We start from the raw sequence: 20,879 nt of genomic DNA, 5'->3' as shown, positions 1-20,879 counted from the left end.
AAATAAACGTAGTCTCCTGCTCCATGATGATGAGCTGGTAACTCAAGAGGAGGGCCTTGGGTCAGGATGCCTTCTTAACCAACAGAGTCTGGCAGCACGTACCAATATACAGATTTTTTTAAAGGTGTTTAGGCTATCCATTGCTAATCATAGCTATGACTTATGAATCTAGCATGGAAATGTTAGAGGGGTATAAGGATCTTTTGGTATGACAGGATCTCTTGCAACTCAGAGAAAGGTAGAGGGGAAGGCGATAGAGTGGTAGCATTATTCTATGTTAGAAATAATATATTATGAAAACAGGAGATGACTTTTTAATCAAAGACTCTTCCTATGCCAGACTTGAAGTCACCACATATTCCCCTCATACTCCATTTCTGTGGTATGGCACATCACCAGAAACTCTTGATGGAATTAAATCCTCAATATTCAAAATGCTCATATCCTTGTAGTTCCAATCCTTAAAAAGAAAATATTCTTTATGCTGAATGCATTTTTATGCACTCTAGAAAAATCGACATATTTCAGTAAGATTTAAGTAGAAGTACAAGTGAATTAAACCATTCAGATAAAAATGCAACTAAAGCTGCATTCGCTGCTTTGATGACTCAGGAACATTTATATATGATTTAGTGTAATACTCCATCCACATAAAAAAGGCATTCTATTTCTTTATTTTTTTATTTGACAAGCAGCAATATCATGTTTGTCATTTTAATGTAGATACAATTATTAGGTTATCTGTCATATTACGATATTTAAGTTTTTTATTTTATGTCCTTTAAGATACATTTAAAAAAAAAACACACATCAACTGCAAACGTGAAGGGGAGAAAAAGCATGGTACCCAACCAAATTTCCACATTTCAGCAATACTTCACTCATTCTTTAATAAAGGTTTAAGAAATGTCATCATGACATGAGCTTGAAATATCTCTAGGCATTTTCTCTGACGCTCATGACGTGGCACTGGTGATGTTGTAAACAGCAGAAAAACAGGGGCTGCCAAATGACCAATTATGGAGGCATAAGCCTGCTCTTTTCCCCACAGGAACACACCAAATGGTGATGGCAATGATCTTCTCACACTCACACAGAGGAGAGCAACATCATGCTACGTAACTGTATTCATCTGCTGAAGCCTGGCTGCGTTCAATGTACTGTTTGTCTATCAGCACTTCAATACACTTCTTAATCATGCTGATACTAGGGTTAAACCTAGCTCTTGACTGGCTAATCACCTGTAAGAGAGACATGGGTGTCAAACTACTGCCAATTAATCAGTCATAAATAATTACTTTTAACCAATCAGCTATAAAAGTTTCTCAATTTTATTGAGGTTCCATCAAGGATATCTAAGCCATATAGAAAAATATACTTAAAATAATTATGAAATTATATTAAACAGAATAAAATCATCTTAAATGGATACACATGATATATCAAGTAAGCGAGTGCCATAACAATATTAAAAATTTTAAACTTAGAGAGCAGTGCATAAGGAGACGGAGAATTAGATCAATTCTGACATGTCCAAAAATAATAATTTATGCAAAGTAAGGAAAAAGCCTAATGTTTATGTTGTGAAGAAATTAAAATGCAAAACATATAGATAGCAAATTCTAATATTCATACATAAATAAATTAAACTATCAACTAATTAATCTATCTAAATACCCATACCCTTAAGCTTCCCTTATTCAACTTTCAGCTCTTAGCTGAAGTAACACTTCAAGATTTTTATGTACATTCTCACAGTATTGTATAACTTTTTTCAGTGCATGTTACTGTAATTTTATATTGCATACTAGAGGCCCAGTGCATGGATTCGTGCACTGGTGGGGTCCCTCAGCCTGGCCTGTGCCCTCTCGCAATCCAGGACCCCTTGGGGGATGTCGGACTGCCAGTTTCTGCCTGATCTCCGCACGCCAGGCCGAGGGACCCCACTGGTGCACAAATCTGTGCACTAGGCCTCTAGTATGCATATAAGATCTTTGGTTAATCTCTTCCCACCCTCTCCTCTCCCCACTTTCCTCTGACATTCATCAGTCTGTTCCATGTTTCCATGCCTGTGCGTTGAGCGTCTGCCCCCTGGTGGTCAGTGCACGACATAGCTACCAGTTGAGTGGTCGGGTGGTTGCTTAGGCTTTTATATATATAGATTATTTCAATAATGTATTTCTTCCCTATTATACTGTGAACTACAAAAGGGCAGGAACCACATTTTGCTTTGCTCTGCATTAAACTCCCAACAGCAAACACAGTGCTATTGCATCATAGACACTCAATATACTTATGTAATGAGTCTTTGATGTGGTCAACTTCCTCCAATAACTGGAGAAAAGACTCAATAAACTAGTGAAGTTTATACCTCTGAACTCAAGCCAAAGCAAATTTGAACTTAATTCTGAAATTAAAAGTGGGTACTGTCCCCATTATGTAATGAAGCATATCTTTATGCTATTTGCGAATCACTGGATTTCTGTAATCATCTTTACAAAGAAACATTATTCATCTGTACACTGGTAATACTCTCTACCCCAAGAAGTTCTGAAGACTTTTCCCTCTTTTACCTCTTGAATAAGGGCATTATGCCGAAGTACTTTTCGTGCTTTCATGATACGAACTATAGCAGCTTGGAGATACATTTTCCGGTCCTCATCTACAGCACTTCTAGTTTGTTCCATTTCCTGTTTACAGGTGGGAAAAAGTAAATGAGACAGTAAATCATAATTGTTCTGAATTCATTTTATCAGTGAATTTAAATAAATTTCTAATCAATACCGAGCATTGGGTAGAGGAGGGTAACAGTGGTCGGCAAACTGTGGCTCGTGAGTCACATGCGGCTCTTTGGCCCCTTGAGTGTGGCTCTTCCACAAAATACCGACTTCTACGCATGGGCCAGAAGTTTCAATTGCACTGTACGTGCGCGCCCGCACATGGTATTTTGTGGAAGAGCCACACTCAAAGGGCCAAAGGGCCGCATGTGGCTTGCGAGCTGCAGTTTGCCGACCACTGGTATAGGAGAATAAATAATGATGAACAGAGACTTGACTTAGAACTTAAATGACACAGAACAGTAATTTTCAAGAATGCTGTCCTTTCAGTGAGTACAGACACTATACCACAACGCTTTTAGATGCTTCAGGAAATGGCTCCAAGTGCACACTGGATTGGGCTTCAAGGGGAAGAACTGTGGAGGGTTCTATTTGGCTCAAGCAGAGAAGCCAGAAAGGATGGGCTAAAAAGGGCATAAATCATACAGCTCAAGGTAACAGTAGAAGCAAGGCATAGAAGTAGGCAATGCCACATTAATAGGGATCTCATAACGGCTTTTAACAGATAAAAATATAATCCATATCTTAAAAATTATTATTCATTAGTCTGAAGGAAAATAGAACATTGAACATTTTAGGGTTCAAATTTAATAGCAATTCATTAACATTTGTTTCCCCATGGGGAAGTTCCTGAAGTGGGCCTGACATCATATATACCTTCACATCCTGCCCCAAGCCCAGCGATATAGGTAGCAATTAGGAAGCATAAGTGATGTGAACAGGCCATCCCAGAAATAAGCAATAATCACTGTTGAGTTAAAGAAATCAACAGTACACATGCAAACTGGCTTATCTGGTAGTCTGGACTCCACTCCACACCTCATAGATCACAATTTGAGTTCTGACAAGATTCCCAGGTGGTTCATTTACACATGAAACTTTGAGAAGCATTTTTAACAATTTTCCTTTGAAAGAAATTAGTTGTAAAACTTTCCCTTATTTTACAAATGAAAAATCTAAGAGATTATATTACTATTCAAGATAGGAATTTTTAGAAAGATGCAAAGCAGAGCAATACATTTAGTTTAAGAGCAATGCCGCACCCTTTTCCTTAGGTACCCATTGTACCACTGTTTTTAAAATCTAAACTACTAGCAGAGATTTTGTTTATAAGGTTAGTAAATGCAAAGAATATGCCAGAAAAGATATATCATATTATTAATTTTGATGTGCAGAGTTTTGCATCATTTCTCATTGTTACTCTACTTGCAAAGTACAATGCTTTAATATTTCCAAAAGAAATGACATAGATAAGCTCTTACCTGTGGTGTGTCTTTCTGCATTGATGTAGTAATTTTAAATTTTGTTCTTTTACTGCTGAAGTTCATATTTAATGAAAATGAAGATTCTGCATCAATATCTTCCTACAATTACAAATAATTCACTTATATTTATAAAACATAAAACCATTACATAAGAGTTGCTGCAAACAATATGCTATGAAATAACCAAGAAAAAACATCCTAAATTCTCATAATCTTTTACATTATAAAGATTATTTGAGAGAAAAATGATTGTCTTCTTTCAAACAAAGAAGTAAAAAACAATTCTTTTCTAATTTTACACTTGATAGAATTTTAATCAATTTAGATTAAATAAGTAAGCAAATTTCTGGCCTATTACATATATTACCTTTGGATAAGACAAAAGCGTCAAGCTCACAGGCTTAAACAGAACTTGACATTTTAATTTTTATGAAACGTCAACTCATAATTTTCCCATCAATCCATTTTGAAAAACTGAACAACCAAATGTTTTTTTAAGTGCTGCAATAACAAAACCAATTATAAGTTACCTGACTATAAAAGCAAGCTGTTTCCAGTGGCACACAAGTATCATTTCTCCATGACCCTGGTGTGATTCTGCCAAGAGTCTGCTTTTCAATTCATGTTTTATTCACTCTGCCAGAAGCAAGTGGCCTTTCCTCAAGTGAAAGTTTTTAAGGCAACTTTTAGAATCACAACTTTTCTATCAGGCTTAAGAAAGCCACTCATATCATATACTGAAATTTCTCTATCAGCAGGATCAAGAAGCACTTAAGTAGGCCCTGGCCGGTGTGGGTCAGTGGTTAGAGCTTTGACCTTCACACTGAAGGGTGAAGGGTTCAATTCCTGTCAAAGGCATGTGCTTGGGGTGCAGGTTCTATCCCTGGTCGGGGTACATGTGGAGGCAACCAAGTGATGTTGATGTCTCTTTCTCTCTCTCCTCCTGCCTTCCTTCCTTCCACTCTCTCTGAAAATCAATGGAGAAGATATCCTTGGATGTGGACAAACAACAACAAAAAAAGAAGCACTTGGTATGGTAGATAGACTCAGTTTCAATAATAAATTAAGAAATTCTAAGAAACCAGCAGATTCATAATTAAAATTTAATGTGCAATCTATATTTATTTTGTATATTTTTGGGCAGTGAAAATAACACATTTAAAAATATATATATAACTTCTAACTTCAGCAATTAAGCTTAAAATTTTTTAACTTAAAATAAGTTCATTGTTTTAAGTCATAATTAATTTCTGTATTTAAAATCTTAATATTAAGAATTTTAACATTTAAAGATTCTGAAGTAAAAAAATTTAATCACTTCTCAAAATTAAGAAAAGCCTTTGAAAGATTTGAATTTCAGAATATATGTAATTTAGAACTGTTCAACTATAGGATATAAAATGTTATCATAATCTTAGAGATGTCGGCAAAATGAATTAATGACAGAAGTAAGTTGTAGGCTATTAACTTTACCAAAATAAAAATGAAATACCATCTATAAGAATTTTTTTCTTATAGGTACAATAATTTGAAGTAGGAGATTTAACCCACATCAGTTGCTTTTTAAAAACCATTTAATTATCCAAGATATCTATAATAATAAAAGGGCAATATGCTAATTAGACTAGATGTCCTCCCGGACATCACTCCGGACATCCTTCCAGACGAAGCTGGGGCCAGAGTGAAGCCTGGGTCCTGGGTGCTTGCCAGTGGCCGGAGGGAAGCAACCTGGGTCCTGGGTTCCTGCTGGCAGCCAGCTGGAGTGAAGCCGGCGCTGGCCGCTGGGGGAAGGAAGGCCTACTCTTGCATGAATTTTCGTGTATCGGGCCTCTAGTATTATAATAACAAAAACTTACTACTGTAAAGAAAAGTTATAAAGAAAGAGGAATATACTATTGGCTTGCTAGTCTCATGATAAGTATTTTAAAAATATGGAGGTTATTTGAGTTCTGAAATTAAAGGATATGAAAGTGAGTGTGTTTGGGTTCTAGTTACACATGTTAAATATCATACAAATGACATCAATAGGCTGTTATTTCCTACTATAGAACCATACAGTTAAACATTAACCAAAAATACATGGGGGAAAAAATCTTGGAAAGTTTTAAGATAAGCTACAGTTTTCAAACTCAATCAAAAATTCTCAATGGCAATTTTTTTCCAATTTTTTAGTACACTGTCATAGTATAGGACAATGAAAATCAAACTGTAAAGGGCACATAGGCACCAATTTACATAGCCTTCTCTGTGACTCCTCAAATTCACAGTTGTAAGGAACCGGCAGTAATGTAGCTGATTCAAGTGCTTTCCAAAGTACCAAGGGCATTAACAATTATAACCTACTTTCAATACTGTGAACATCCCATGAAAATGCTTTAATGTTTACAACGCTTAAATTCCTTGACCTTTAAATTCCCATACCTTTTCTGAATCATGGTTAATCATTTTCACATCAAGTAATGATTTGATTGTTTTTGTCAGTTCCTTTTCATTCATCTGTGTGCTGTCTTGAAGCTCTTTATAGCTGACAGTTTCACTGTTGTTGAAGGCTAGAAGAACTGCCATTTGGTATGTTGTAACCATGGCTACATATGGTTTGCCCAAATAGTTCATTTTAACTTCACCTACAATTAAAACAAAATTGTGACAATAAACTGGTCATTCAAAGAAACATTTTGAAATTACTTGAATAATAACTGTTTATTTTGGATATTATTCTCCTTTATTAATTGTAAAGCCATTCTTGCTGGCAATGTAATTATTTTGTTTGTTTGAGGGACTGGGGGTAGGGCTCTTAGTTTTGAGTATAAATCATGGTTAAGCTATCATAACTTTACCAGCAGGGTTTAAACAATGTCTTTAGTCAATGGAAGGCTAACTAAAACTTAGGAAAAAAACAGTAAGAGGAGGTGGGGATAGGAAAAAAACCCCAAAACAAAACAGACAAAGAGGAGAGAATGTCGGCTTGCTATTAGCAATGGCTTCATGTGCTGTCTCCATCTGCTCTATTCCAGGGAAGGGTCAAGCCTACAGGGAGGTCTATGAGCACATAGGAAATGCTTATCCTACAGCTCTGATTAAACTATAACTTCTGCCAACATTTTTAAAATTACATCTTTCTTCCCAGCAATTTTCTAGGGGAAAACAAGAATGGGAGAGATAGACAGATCCTAATTTTATTTAAAAAGTTGATAGAATAACAGTGTGCTAGACTGTACCTTACCCCCTAAGAGCTATTAAATATACAGCAAGTTTAGTTGTACTGCAGTTCTGCAATATCCCAGGGAGAGAGAACACTGAAAAGCTTGCAACAAACTGTATGACCAACATGTATGCACTCTGTAAAATTCAGTAACAGTCAAAAAAGCTAAGGTAAGTCAAAGAACTACTTCCTAAATCATAAAGTTGTGGTACAGTGATTGCATGTTCTCTCTCTCTCTCTCTCTCTCTCTCTCTGTCTCTCTCTCACACACACACACACACACACACACACACACACACACACACACACACACACACCCCTTGCATTATTTGACTGTCAATGGATTATAAACTAACCCAGCATGAAAACTGGTTTCAGAACCCTATATTTTAACTCAAGGAAGCTGTATTTCACATAACTGAACCCTAGAAGCTGCATTCCCCATATTAGTAATTCTGATCAAGATTTTGTGATTTTTGGAGAGAACCAAGATGGCGGCATAGGTTAACGCCGGAGATTGCTGCCTTGAACAACCAAATCAAAACACACCTAAAAGACGGAACGGACATCATCCAGAACCACAGGAAGGCTGGCTGAGTGGAAATTCTACAACTAGGAGGAAAGAGAATATCATACCCAGACTCAGGAGGCACAGTGCTGAAGTGAAATACTCAGGTACCTAGTGCGCGCGGAGCGGGCTGGCGGCAGAGGGCATGGTTGGTGCTTTCAATCGGGAGGGAGTCTCGGATTCTGAGCTCCAGATCCGGGCGAGTCTCTGGGGACCCAGACTCAAACGGGAGAAGTGGGACTGTCTGGCTTCAGTTGGAACTTGAAGGTAGCTTTCTCTCCGAGGTTTGCAGAGGTTGCTGGGACTCTGTGAGGCAGAGTCCCTAGGGACTGAACTGAGAGCTGCCATAACTGCTTGCTCCGGCCCACCCTGTTGATCCCGAGCCGGAGCGACCCACCCGCCCCGCCCAAGCCCTGCACAGAGCCATTTGCCAGACAGCTTCAGGCAAAGGCTAGATTAGCACCTCCCTAGAGGACAGAAGTTTTCCCACTGCACACACAGCTGATTCTCACAGCCAGCTGGCCTGGAGGTCAAATCCCCCTAGTATTAACTACAACAATCAAGGCTTAACTACAGGAGGACTGCACACAAAGACCACTAGGGGGTGCACCAAGAAAGCATAAAAAATGCGGAGACAAAGAAACAGGACAAAACTGTCACTGGAGGATATTCAGTTCAGAACCACACTTTTAAGGTCTCTCAAGAACTGTCTAGAAGCCGCTGATAAACTTAATGAGATCCTCAACAAATCTAATGAGACCCTCGATGTTATGATAAAGAACCAACTAGAAATTAAACATACACGGACTGAAATAACGAATACTATACAGACTCCCAACAGCAGACCAGAGGACCGCAAGAATCAAGGCAAAGATTTGAAATGCGAAGAAGCTAAAAACACCCAACCGGAAAAGCAAAATGAAAAAAGAATCCGAAAATACGAAGATAGTGTAAGGAGCCTCTGGGACAGCTTCAAGCGTACCAACATCAGAATTATAGGGGTGCCAGAAGATGAGAGAGAGCAAGATGTTGAAAACCTATTGGAAGAAATAATGACAGAAAACTTCCCCTACCTGGTGAAAGAAATAGACTTACAAGTCCAGGAAGCATGGAGAACCCCAAACAAAAGGAATCCAAAGAGGACCACACCAAGACACATCATAATTAAAATGCCAAGAGCAAAAGACAAAGAGAGACTCTTAAGAGCAGCAAGAGAAAGAAACTCAGTTACCTACAAGGGAGTACCCATACGACTGTCAGCTGATTTCTCAACACAAACTTTGCAGGCCAGAAGGGAATGGCAAGAAATATTCAAAGTGATGAATACCAAGAACCTACAACCAAGATTACTTTATCCAGCAAAGCTATCATTCAGAACTGAAGGTCAGATAAAGAGCTTCACAGATAAGGAAAAGCTAAAGGAGTTCATCACCACCAAACCAGGATTATATGAAATGCTGAAAGGTATCCTTTAAGAAGAGGAGGAAGAAGAAAAAGGTAAAGATACAAATTATGAACAACAAACATGCATCTATCAACAAGTGAATCTAAGAATCAAGTGAATAAATAATCTGGTGATCATAATAGAATCAGGGACATAGAAAGGGAATGGACTGACTATTCTTGTGGGGGAAAGGGGTGTGGGAGATGCGGGAAGAGATTGGACAAAAATCGTGCACCTATGGATGAGGATAGTGGGTGGGGAGTGAGGGTGGATGGTGGGGCGGGAACTGGGAGGAGAGGAGTTATGGGGTAAAAAAAGAGGAACAAATGTAAGAATATGAACAATAAAGATTTAATTAAGAAAAAAAAAAGATTTTGTGATTCTTTATTCACTATTTAATTAAAGATTTTAAAGAATATAATTTTATTCTCCAATTTATTATCAGAACACACATGCCTATTTTAACTTTTATTATACCTTGACTTATTTAAAAAACAAACAAACTGATATTCAGAAATATTCTTCAAAATGATTTGGGAGGAAAAAAAAAATCCCTAATCTCTGAATTTTCATGAAAGAAAGTTTAATATATTAATTAGAATATTCTATTCACACAGAGAGTTTAAGAAATTATCACCAGGTGTGTACTACTAACAATTAGTATAAAGAGTACATTAAGGGCCCTAACCGGCTTGGCTTAGTGGATAGAACGTCGGCCTGTGGACTCAAGGGTCCCGGGTTCGATTCCCGTCAAGGGCATGTACCTTGGTTGCGGGCACATCCCCAGTAGGGGGTGTCCAAGAGGCAGCTGATTGATGTTTCTAACTCTCTATCCCTCTCCCTTCCTCTCTGTAAAAAAGTCAATAAAATATATTAAAAATTAAAAATTAAAAAAAAAAGAGTATATTAAGGGCTTTCATCTCAACATTTAAGTTTGGAAAATGTGGCAAGGAGCAAAACATCACATAAACTACATTCTATCATTTGCGTGATGACTGCTTAGTCATATACCAGAAACCAATATAAAACAACTAGAGGCCTGGTACATGATTTTGTGCACAGGTGGGGTCCGGCCAGCCCGCCTCGATCTGGGTCAATTGGGCCAGGCTGGCTGGGGGGAGGGGCCGCAGGCAGGAGGCCAGTTGGCCCGGCCCCCTGGTCGAACTCCTGGTCGAGAGGACAATTTTCATATTAGCTTTTTATTATATAGGATGCAACAAGCACTTCAATGACTAAATGAGACCATCAGCCAACATGTCCTTGATGTTGTAATATGCTGCCATGGGCTTGGAAACAGAACGAAGTCTTCTGTGACATAAACAGTCTTTTAGTATCACTAGAAACAAAACAGCATGAGGAGACAGTGCAAATAAGGAGTCAAAGTGTCACTTATTATCAAGTACAGTCTGCAACTTAAAAAGGGTTCAACTAGTAAGCTTTGTATTATACTTTTTTCTTGCTATTTTTTTTCTCTCAATAAATTATCAAGATCAGGGGAACATGGACCTCTTCCCATTTTTCTAGCATCATGCTCTTACTGGTCAGCTCATGGCTGAAAAGACTGGGACCTAAATATTGCCCTTCAAATTACCTGCTAAATGAAAAGGGGAATATATCTTTACAATGGAACTATCTGTTGGTCACCACCTTAACCAAGTGAGCAACTTTAGTGTCGCTAATAGTGGGACAATCTGATATTACATGTCCTCTGTTGTAATATTAAGATCAGAAAATCCTTAGTATTCTTGCCAACAATATTTAATCTGAATATAATGAAACTTTTAGACCTAATTTCCACTTCACAGAAAATATAGGGAGTCAGAAAACAAATAAAATACATCACAATTAAGTAATGTGACAAATCCAGAATGCGGGTCTTAAAAAAAATATGTCCAGAGGGTTAGAGTGGTGGTGGGGGTAAGATGATGGAGAAAGTGTTAGATAAGAAAAGGGTATCAAGGACTGGGCTGTTCTAAATGTTATTACTAAATGTTTTTCTTGCTGAATGTTAAAATATAAACAGGACAAGCTTCACAGGATCTCAATGGTATAAATGTAACTGAAAGGTTTAAAGAGAATAAAACTATATGAGGGGTCTGTTCTATATGAGACTCCCACTTACTGCTGACCACTGGAAAAGCTGCCTGGCCTGTCTCGACAGCAAAGCATAGTAACCACCAAAACATGTTTTGTTCAGCACTTCAGAAGGTGGTGGAGAAAGTGTTAGATAAGAAAAGGGTATCAAGGTCTGGGCAGTTCTAAATGTTATTACTAAATGTCAGCCCCGTTAGATGTGTAAATTAGTGTTTCTATTCCCATTTTGGGTACAGGGTTGTCAGAAATGTAGTTTCAGTTCTAGTGTACACTCGCTTCTGGTTGGTTGGACAGGAACGATCTTTGGGATGCCTGATTCAGGGCCCAACTTACATCTAACAATGGAGGGTTGAGGAATGCCTGAGGGGCATATCCAAGACATCCTCGGTGACAATCTCTGGTCTGGTTGCCTGGCAAGCAGGAAATGGATTTTATTCTTTATGTATATATTTGCATTTGCCTTATTTGTCTGATATGTAAATGTGCCAGTATTTTTATGGTAGTCACCCTGGAATTCTGTTACTGGCCTTCTTGGCAAGCTGGCAGTCAGTTATACTGTTACTGGTCAGTGCCAGGTTGTTTGAAAATACCTCTTAAGAAAAATGGGGCCAAAACCGGTTTGGCTCAGTGGATAGAGCGTCGGCCTGCGGACTGAAAGGTCCCAGGTTCGATTCCGGTCAAGGGCATGTACCTGGGTTGCGGGCACATCCCCAGTAGGAGATGTGCAGGAGGCAGCTGATCGATGTTTCTCTCTCATCGATGTTTCTAACTCTCTATCTCTCTCCTTTCCTCTCTGTAAAAAATCAATAAAATATATTTAAAAAAAAAACAAAAAAAAAAAAAAGAAAAATGGGAAATATATTTAAAAGAACCCAAGGACTGGAAACTGAGCCATCAGGCAAGATATTGCCAGTTCTCGAGGGCCTCTCAGAGAAGACCTCCTTGATTGCTTGCCCCCAGGTGTCCTCAAACTAGGAGAACCCTGCCTCCCTCTCAGGGAGGCCTGTTTCTTTTAGGCTCCCTTTTGCTCTCCCTCCCTGCTATCAGCCTCCCAATTCTTTTGGTCTCCCTAATCTGTTAGGAACGCCATTGAAAACGTTTCCAGAACATGAAATTAATACTCTCACCCTGTATCCCTAAGTCCACTACCTGTCAAGGTATTAGTTTTCACCCAGAGGCTAAACTGTGCCCCCTCAGACAGGTTCTGGACAGGGAAGAGGGGATGAATGGTCACTGTACATGTTCCTTTCTCAACATCAGATCTGAATATTGGAAGGGAAATACTAAAGGACTTCAAGCTGATCCAGAGAGGTTTATTAGCTTGATTAGTGGTATATTCATGACCTATAATTCCACTTGGGGAGATATTTAATCCCTCCTAACCATCTTCCTCACTATTAAGGAAAAAAATGACTGTACTGTTAAAAGCCAAGGAAGAGGCTGATAAACATACTTCTCAGTCTAATAATCAAATCTGGCAGCCAGCAGATGAGTTAATTCCCAATACTAATCTTCAGTGCGACCCCAATGACAGAATAAACTGGGCTCACCTTGAGTATTACAGGAACCTATTGCTGAAGGGTATGAAGGACACTGGTTGCTGTCATGCAAATTGGGGCAAAGTTAGAAACATCCAACAAAAGCTAAGAGATAATTCTTAGAAAATTTTAAAAAATGCTTAAGGTAATAATACACCACCCAGGAAGTGAAGCTATCCTGAATACCCACCTCCTATCTCAGAGTGCTCCGATACCTATAGAAAGTTATAAAAGATAGCGGTGGGATCTACCATTCCCACCTCCCAATTAATAGAAGCAGCCTTTAGGATTTTCAACAACAGAGATGTGACAGGAAAAAAAAAAGGAAGAAGGAAAGATGAAAAAAAAACAAGCTGCTTTTCTGGCTGTCACCCTCTAGGCTTTGGGTAATCAGGGGACAAAAGGCAGAAGACCACCTTGTGTGAGTAACCCCAGGCCCCACCGTGGGACCAACCAAAGTTGTCCAGCAAAGCTAGAGTCTAACCAATGTGTATATTGCAAACAAAAGGGTCACTTGAAGAAATAATGCCCTAATCGTCCTCAGAGAAGAAAAGGAAGCTCCTAATTCTTTGCAGTTACCCCAGATGAAGACTGACTCGGGGTCAGGGGGCTCCCCTTTAGGCCCCAAAGGATAACATTCCAATCTCCCATGAGGATACCTGGGTTACTTTGTTCTTACTAGCCAGGAAGGCCCCCTCTCCAAGAGGGAATGTAATATTAAAGGGGTGTTGAGAAACCCAGACACAAAGAAATTCTTTGAGACTCTGACATGTGAAATAGGGTCCCATTCTTTTCTCTATGTACGTGAGTGTCCAGTTCCCCTCTAAGGAAGGAACCTACTAAGTAAATTGGGGGCTACCATACACTTAACCAAGATGAAGTTAAAGCACCTGATTCCAAATGATAGCGGAAAAGGTTTCATGGTCCTACTCCATTGGGTCTAAAAAGGCCAAAGACCTATACCCACAGAGATTCTTGACCAGGTTAATCCAGCTATTCAGGCACAAGGAGAATTTGAAGGGCAAAGAATGCCCTACCTTTTAAAGTAGTAATCAAACAGTAGACCACTGGCCCTGCGTTAAACAATAACCCTTGAAACCTGAGGCAAAAATAGGAATTGCCCCTATCCTAAAAGTATTTCTAGAATAGGGATTCATTCAGCCTTGTCAGTCACCCTGTAACACCCCCATCCTTCCCCTTAAGAAATGGAACCCAGGAGAATATAGATTTGTATAAGGATTAAGGGCCATGAATGAAGTATATACACCCTACCACTGTTCCTAACCCCTCTACCCTGTTGGCCAATCCCCCAGGACCTAGCAAACACTATACAGTTCTAGATTTAAAGGATGCTTTCTTTTGCATTCTCTTGGACCATGACTCCCAGAAGATTTTTTGCATTTGAATGATAAGATCCTGACACCCATCCAAGTCCCAGCATTGCTGGACTGTGTTACCACCAGGTTTCAAAAACTCCCCAGCCCTCTTTGGAGAGGCTCTTGTAAAAGATTAAAAATATGACTCTACCACAATATGTAGATGACATTTTAACTACCACAGCTTTGATAAAGAAACTGCAGAGAGAAACACTATTCAGCAGAAAAAGGACACAAAGTATGCCAAAAAAAGGTCCAGATACCTAAATTAGAAGTACCTGGATTTTCTTAATTCCCAAGGACAGAGAAACTTACTGCAGAGTGAAAGGCAGTAAGCCAGAGAGTAAAAGGCAGTAATAGCCAGTCTAGCTCCACCATGGAACTAGAGGCAATTGAGATGTTTTCTTGGAATGACAGGATTCTGTAGGCTCTGGATCCCTTGTTCCTCAAGACTACCTTGGAAAATAGTAAAAGAACCCTTGGGGGAGAAACCAAGATGCGGCATAGGTAAACACCTGAAATTGCTGCCTCGCATAACCACTGCAAAAATACAACTAAAAGACAAAATAGATATCATCCAGAACCACAGGAAGGCTGGCTGAGTGGAAATTCTACAACTAGAAGGAAAGAGAAAAGCACACTGAGATTCAGAGGAGGTGCAGAAGTGCAGAGGTATGGAGGTGCACATGGAAAGGGCTGGCAACTGAGGACGCGGTTGTCTTTTTCAATCGGGAGGGAGACACACGCTCCCGCTCTGAACCCTAGTTCCGGGCCAGTCTCTGGGGACCCAGACTCATACGGGGAGAAACTGGATTGTCTGGCATAGGGCAGAACTCGAGGGCGGCTTTCTCTCAGAGGGGCTTGCAGCGATTACCAGGACACTGATACGTGGGGCCTCTTAGGGTAGGACTGAGGATCAGCCATAGCTGTTTGCTCCGCTCTGTTGATTCCGAGACCCCGCCCCACCCAAGCTGTGTGCAGAGGTTTTTGCAAATGAATGACCTGGCCCTATGCAATGTAAAATTCCCTAACAAATTGCAGCTGGGTCAGAGAGACCCAGAACTTCCAAAAGAAGGCCCAAGGCCCCACAGCAGCTTGCACTGCTTCACAGCTGGGCCTCATCTGGGCACCTCCAAATCCCAAATAAAGAAGAGGAATCTGCAGATCCCTCAGTAGCTCCTGCTGGGTAGCCTCAGGCAGAGGCTGAATTAGCACCTCCTTAGAGATCCAAGAGCCAGTGTACACAGTGGTCAGAGTGGGACCATCCAGATTACAACTCCTCAGATCCATAAGGGACACACTCAGGGGGAAGACTCAGTGAGCACCAAAGCCCCACTGAAGCAAGTCTTGCCCCATAAGGGTGTCTCCAGCACAGAAGTTATCCCACCATAGACACAGCTGATTCTCACAGCCAATTGGCCTGGAGGTCAATTCCTTCCAGTGATACCAACTACAATCAAGGCTTAACTACAACAAGACTGTGCACAAAGCCCACAAAGGGGTGCACCAAGAGTGTCCACCTCAGGTAATTGGGGAGGCTGGGCTACTGGGCCCTATAGGACACCTAGCACAGAAAGCCACCCTATCAACACAGGGAAGCAGACAAAATGTGGAGAAAAAGAAACAGGTCACAAATGACAGAAATGGAGCAAAGCAAACTACTGGATATAGAGTTTAAAACCGCACTTTTAAGGTTTTTCAAGAATTTTCTAGAAACCGCCAATAAATTTAGTGGGACCCTCAATAAATCTAGTGAGACCTTAGAGGATATGAAAAAGGGACCAACTAGAAATTAAGCATACACTGACTGAAATAAAGAATATTATTCAGAGATCCAACAGCAGACTAGAGGATCGCAAGAATCAAGTCAAAGATTTGAAATATGAAGAAGTAAAAACACCCAACCGGAAAAGCAAAAAGAAAAAAGAATCCAAAAATATGAAGATAGTATAAGGAGCCTCTGGGACAACTTCAAGTGAACCAACATCTGAATTATAGGGGTGCCAGAAGAAGAGAGAGAGCAAGATATTGAAAACCTATTTGAAGAAATAATGGCAGAAAACTTCCTCTACCTGGTGAAATAGACTTACAAGTCCAGGAAGCGCAGAGAACCCCAACCAAAAGGAATCCAAAGAGGACCACATCAAGACACATCATAATTAAAATGCCAAGAGCAAAAGACAAAGAGAGAATCTTAAAAGCATCAAGACAAAAACAGTTACCTACAAGGGAGACCCATAAGATTGTCAGCTGATTTCTCAACAGAAACTATGCAGGCCAGAAGGGAATGGCAAGAAATATTCAAAGTGATGAATAGCAAGAACCTACAACCAAGATTACCCAGCAAAGCTATCATTCAGAATTGAAGGTCAGATAAAGAGCTCCATAGATAAGAAAAAGCTAAATGAGTCCATCACCACCAAACCAGTATTATATGAAATGCTGAAAGGTATTCTTTAAGAAGAGGAGGAAGAAGAAAAAGGTAAAGATAAAAATTATGAACAACAAGTACATATCTATCAACAAGTGAATCTAAAAATCAAGTGAATAAAAAATCTGATGAACAGAATAAACTGGTGAATATAATAGAATCAGGGGCATAGAAAGGGAGTGGACTGACAATTCTCGGGGGGAAAGGGGTGTGGGGGGTGGAGGAAGAGACTGGACAAAAATCGTACACCTATGGATGAGGTCAGTGGGGGGGTGGGGTAAGGGCAGAGGGTGGTGTGGGAACCGGGTGGAGTGGAGCTATGGGGGAAAAAATGAGGAACTGTAATAATCTGATCAATAAAGATTTAATTTAAAGAAAGAAAAAAAGAAAAGAACCCCTGGGAAGGAAGCACTATATGGACAGTTAGTTCAGGTAATAGTTATCCCAGGCATGAGAAGAATCATTAATAGTGTTATGGCTAGCTGTGTACAATGCATATATTAGACCTGTGGTACCACTTTAAGGCAGTCCAGGCCTGAGGAATGTTACCTGGAAAAGACTGGAAGGTGGGCATTACAGTAATGTTCCTTGGTCCTGGAAGATTCAAGTACTTATTAGTGTTAGTAAACACCTTTCATGGATAGGTAGATCATTCCCATGATAAAGTGAAAGGAGCAATGAAGTTGTAAAGGTCTGCTTAAGGAAATAATACCTACGTTAGGACTCCCCTGGATCTTTCAGAGTGACAATGGGCTGGCTTTTACAGTGGCTGTAGCATTGGTCTCTCCATCTTAGGTGGAGCTTACATTCTTCATGGAGACCACAGTCCTCAGTTAAAACAGAATAATGCAATCAACTGCTCAAAAAGACCCTAGCCAAAATGTACCAAGAAACCCATAAGACCTGGCTTAATTACCGACTGTCCTAACCCAGACCAGAGCAGCACCTAAAGGAATACTTAAGTTGACTACTTCTGAACTTATGTATGGTAGGCCTTAATAGGCTCCTCTAAAACTTTAGGGTGCCAAGACCCACTTATAAAATAGGCCATTAAACATATAATCCACTTAGGAAAGGTAACTTAAAACTTAAATAAATATGCTAACCCAGTGGTCGGCAAACTGTGGCTCGCGAGCCACATGCGGCTCTTTGGCCCCTTGAGTGTGGCCATGAAATTTCAATTGTACTGTATGTGCGCGCCCGCATGTGGTATTTTGTGGAAGAGCCACACTCAAGGGGCCGCAGTTTGCCAACCACCGTGCTAACCTGATTTTACCCACACAAACAGATACTAAGGCACACCTATATGATCCAGGGAACCAGGTATATTTAACATGTTAAGCGCCAAGCCTGTTTTGTCTTCCTTTCCATTTAGTCCGCGATATCCGATTTCACCAATATGCTGGTGGCCGGAGACTGAGGAGGTCCAAATGGGAAAGTATAGTGTCAGTCACTGGCGCTTAACGTGTTAAAAACATGGAAATCAAGATTCCTGCAAGATCAACTGAACCCAATATGGACAGGTCCTCATTTTGTGTTACTAACAACTCATTTTTGCTGGATAGATCACTCTGGACTGAAGCAAGCTCTACCACCCAGTGAGAACAAGGATCCAGATCCACAGTACTCTTATGAACCTGCCTGACCTTCAAGCTGCTCTTCAAAAGAAGTGATGATTATTATGCACTCTTGTTCTTAGGAATCCCAGGACCTAGGGGACTCCATGACTGTCATAAGTCAGGCAGCCAGAGAATTTGTCCATGTTCAGCAGGAAGTAGTTACACAAGTATGACCTTCATGCCTATTCCTGCAAGAATGAGGAGTGAAAAATCTCAAGGGAATTGTTAAAACAGGAAAAGGGTCTCAAGGTCTAGGTAGTTCTAAATGTTCTTACTAAATGTTATCCTTACTAAATGTTAGAATGTAGCACAGTATTTTGTAAACCAGTTGTAAACAGGATGAGCTTGAGGGGAACACAACTGGATGACAGTAGCCAACTGCAAACAAGAAATTAACATGTAATTGATCAAATAGTGTATATAAGCAATGACTGAACCTTCCTTCCAAGACGCAGAGCTTTGAATATGAATCCCATTCTCCACTACTTGCTGCAAATAAATCAAACTACCTTGCAACAAAAACATCTCATTCTTGAATAGAGCATCCAAGTGAGAAATACCTTGAGTTTAGTAACAAAAGAGGGAAGACAGAAAAACCAAATGAATTAGTGATTTTTTTATCACATGAACTAGTGGCCCGGTGCACGAAATTGATGCACATTAAAAGGGAATTAGAGAAAATATTTTAATATTGCTATTTGTCCTTTCTTTATAATAGAAGTGTCAGAGATGAAAGAAAATTAATAAAATGTATATAAAAATCTCCCTCCTGTCAGAGTCTGGGGCACCCCATGGGACCCAGAGTCAAGTCCCTGCCCACCCGCGTGCATCTCAAAATCGTGCAAGACCCAGACCCGGCTGGACCCACCCCCATTGGGCGAGATCCAGACCCGGCCGGCCCCACCCCCATCAAGCCCTTCTGGGCGGGGGGACGCAGCCTCAGGTGCCTCGGCCCAGTGCCGGATGGGGAGGGCGCAGCCTCAGGCCCCCCCAGCCTGGCGCTGGGGAGTGCGGCCTGAGGTCCCCTGGCCCGGTGTCAGGGTATGGGGCGTGGCCTGAGATCCCCCGTCAAGCCCTGCTGGGCTGAGGACATGACCTCAGGACCCCTGGCTCGATGGCGGGGTGGGGGTGGGGCCTGAGGTTCCCCACACTGGGCTGGCGCCATGCAGCTTCAGGTCCCTGCTGATTGCTCGTTATGGCTCATTATGGGAACCCCGCCTCCACTGTGGGCACAGCCATCTTGTGACGTGAGGGTCAATTTGCATATTACATCTTTATTATATAGGACTAGAGGCCCGGTGCACAAAAATTTGTGCACTCGGGGGGGGGGGGTCCCTCAGCCCGGCCTGTGCCCTCTCGCAGTCTGGAACCCCTCGGGAGATAAGGACCTGCTGCTTAGGCCTGGTATGGGTGGCAGAGGGCAGGCCCAATCCCTAGGTGCAGCCCCTGGTCAGGCTCAGAGCAGGGCCAATTGGGGAGTTGGGGCGCCGCCCCCTGTCATGCAAAGAGCAGGGCGGATCGGGAGGTTGCGATGCCACCCTCAGTCATGCTCAGCGTAGGGCCAATTGGGGGGTTGGGGCACAGCCCCTGTCACACTCAAGGCAGGGTCAATGGGGAGGTTGTGGCGGCACCCCGTCACGCACAGAGCCGGCCAATCAGGGGGTTGGGGAGCTCCCCCGTCACGTACAGAAGAGGGCCCATAAGGGGGTTGGGGAGCTCCCCCGTCACATACAGAGCAGGGCCGATCAGGGGGTTGAGGAGCTCCCCCCTGTCACTCACAGAGTAGGGCCGATAGGGGAGTTGGGGCACCGCCCTGTCACACACGGAGCAGGGCGGATCAGGGGGTGGGACGCCGCACCCTGTCACACTCAGGGCAGGGCCGATGGGGAGGTTATGGCTCTACCCTGTCACACACAGAGCAGGTCCCGTGGGGGGTGGTTGGGCCGTTGCCCTCTATCACCCACAGAGCAGGGCCGATCAGGGGGTTGGGGTGCCGCCACTGTCACACTCAGGGCAGGGCTGATGGGGAGGTTATGGCTCTACCCTGTCACACACAGAGCAGGGCCCATGGGGGGGAGGTGGGGGGTTGGGGCGCCGCACCCTGTCACACACAGAGCAGGGTGGATCAGGGGGTTGGGGAGCCGCACCCTGTCACACACAGAGCCGGAGGGCAATCAAGGGGTTGGGGAGCTCCCCCCTATCAGGCACAGAGCAGGGCAGATCAGGGGGTTGGGGCGCCTTCCCCTGTCATGAACAGAGCAGGGCCGATAGGGAGGTTGTGGCCCCGCCCCCTGTCACACAGAGCCACAGGGTGATCAGGGGGTTTGGGCGCTGCCCCGTCATGCTGATCCCAGTGCTGGGAGGCATATTACCCTTTTACTATATAGGATAGAGGCCTGGAGCACGGGTGGGGGCCGGCTGGTTTGCCCTGAGAGGTGTCCTGGATTAGGGTGGGGGTCCCCACTGGGGTGCCTGGCCAGCCTGAATGCAGGGATGATGGGTGTT

The 20,879-nt window shown here is 41.9% G+C and overlaps 1 protein-coding gene across 6 annotated transcripts in view; it reads right to left on the bottom strand.

Moving 5' to 3' along the window:
* Nucleotides 1-638: 638 nt before the first annotated feature.
* CUL2 (cullin 2) overlaps nucleotides 639-20,879 on the bottom strand; it is a 172,872-nt gene continuing 152,631 nt past the window's right edge. For 5 of the 6 annotated variants that reach the window (XM_036350399.1, XM_036350390.1, XM_036350371.1 and 2 more), the window contains 4 exons: nucleotides 6,524-6,726; nucleotides 4,100-4,201; nucleotides 2,574-2,690; nucleotides 659-1,241 (listed from right to left, as the gene is read on the bottom strand). In XM_036350399.1, coding sequence (XP_036206292.1) covers nucleotides 1,110-1,241; nucleotides 2,574-2,690; nucleotides 4,100-4,201; nucleotides 6,524-6,726 — 554 coding nt within the window. In that variant the 3' untranslated portion in view covers nucleotides 659-1,109. Of the gene's footprint in view, nucleotides 1,242-2,573; nucleotides 2,691-4,099; nucleotides 4,202-6,523; nucleotides 6,727-20,879 lie in introns of all 6 variants that reach the window. The other variant, XM_036350417.1, reaches the window with a different exon arrangement.

This window comes from Myotis myotis, unplaced genomic scaffold (assembly GCF_014108235.1).
Source record: "Myotis myotis isolate mMyoMyo1 unplaced genomic scaffold, mMyoMyo1.p scaffold_m19_p_1, whole genome shotgun sequence".
Classification (NCBI taxonomy): Eukaryota; Metazoa; Chordata; class Mammalia; order Chiroptera; family Vespertilionidae; genus Myotis; species Myotis myotis.
Note: the sequence above shows the minus strand (reverse complement) of the source record. Positions and strands in the feature narration are given on the sequence as shown.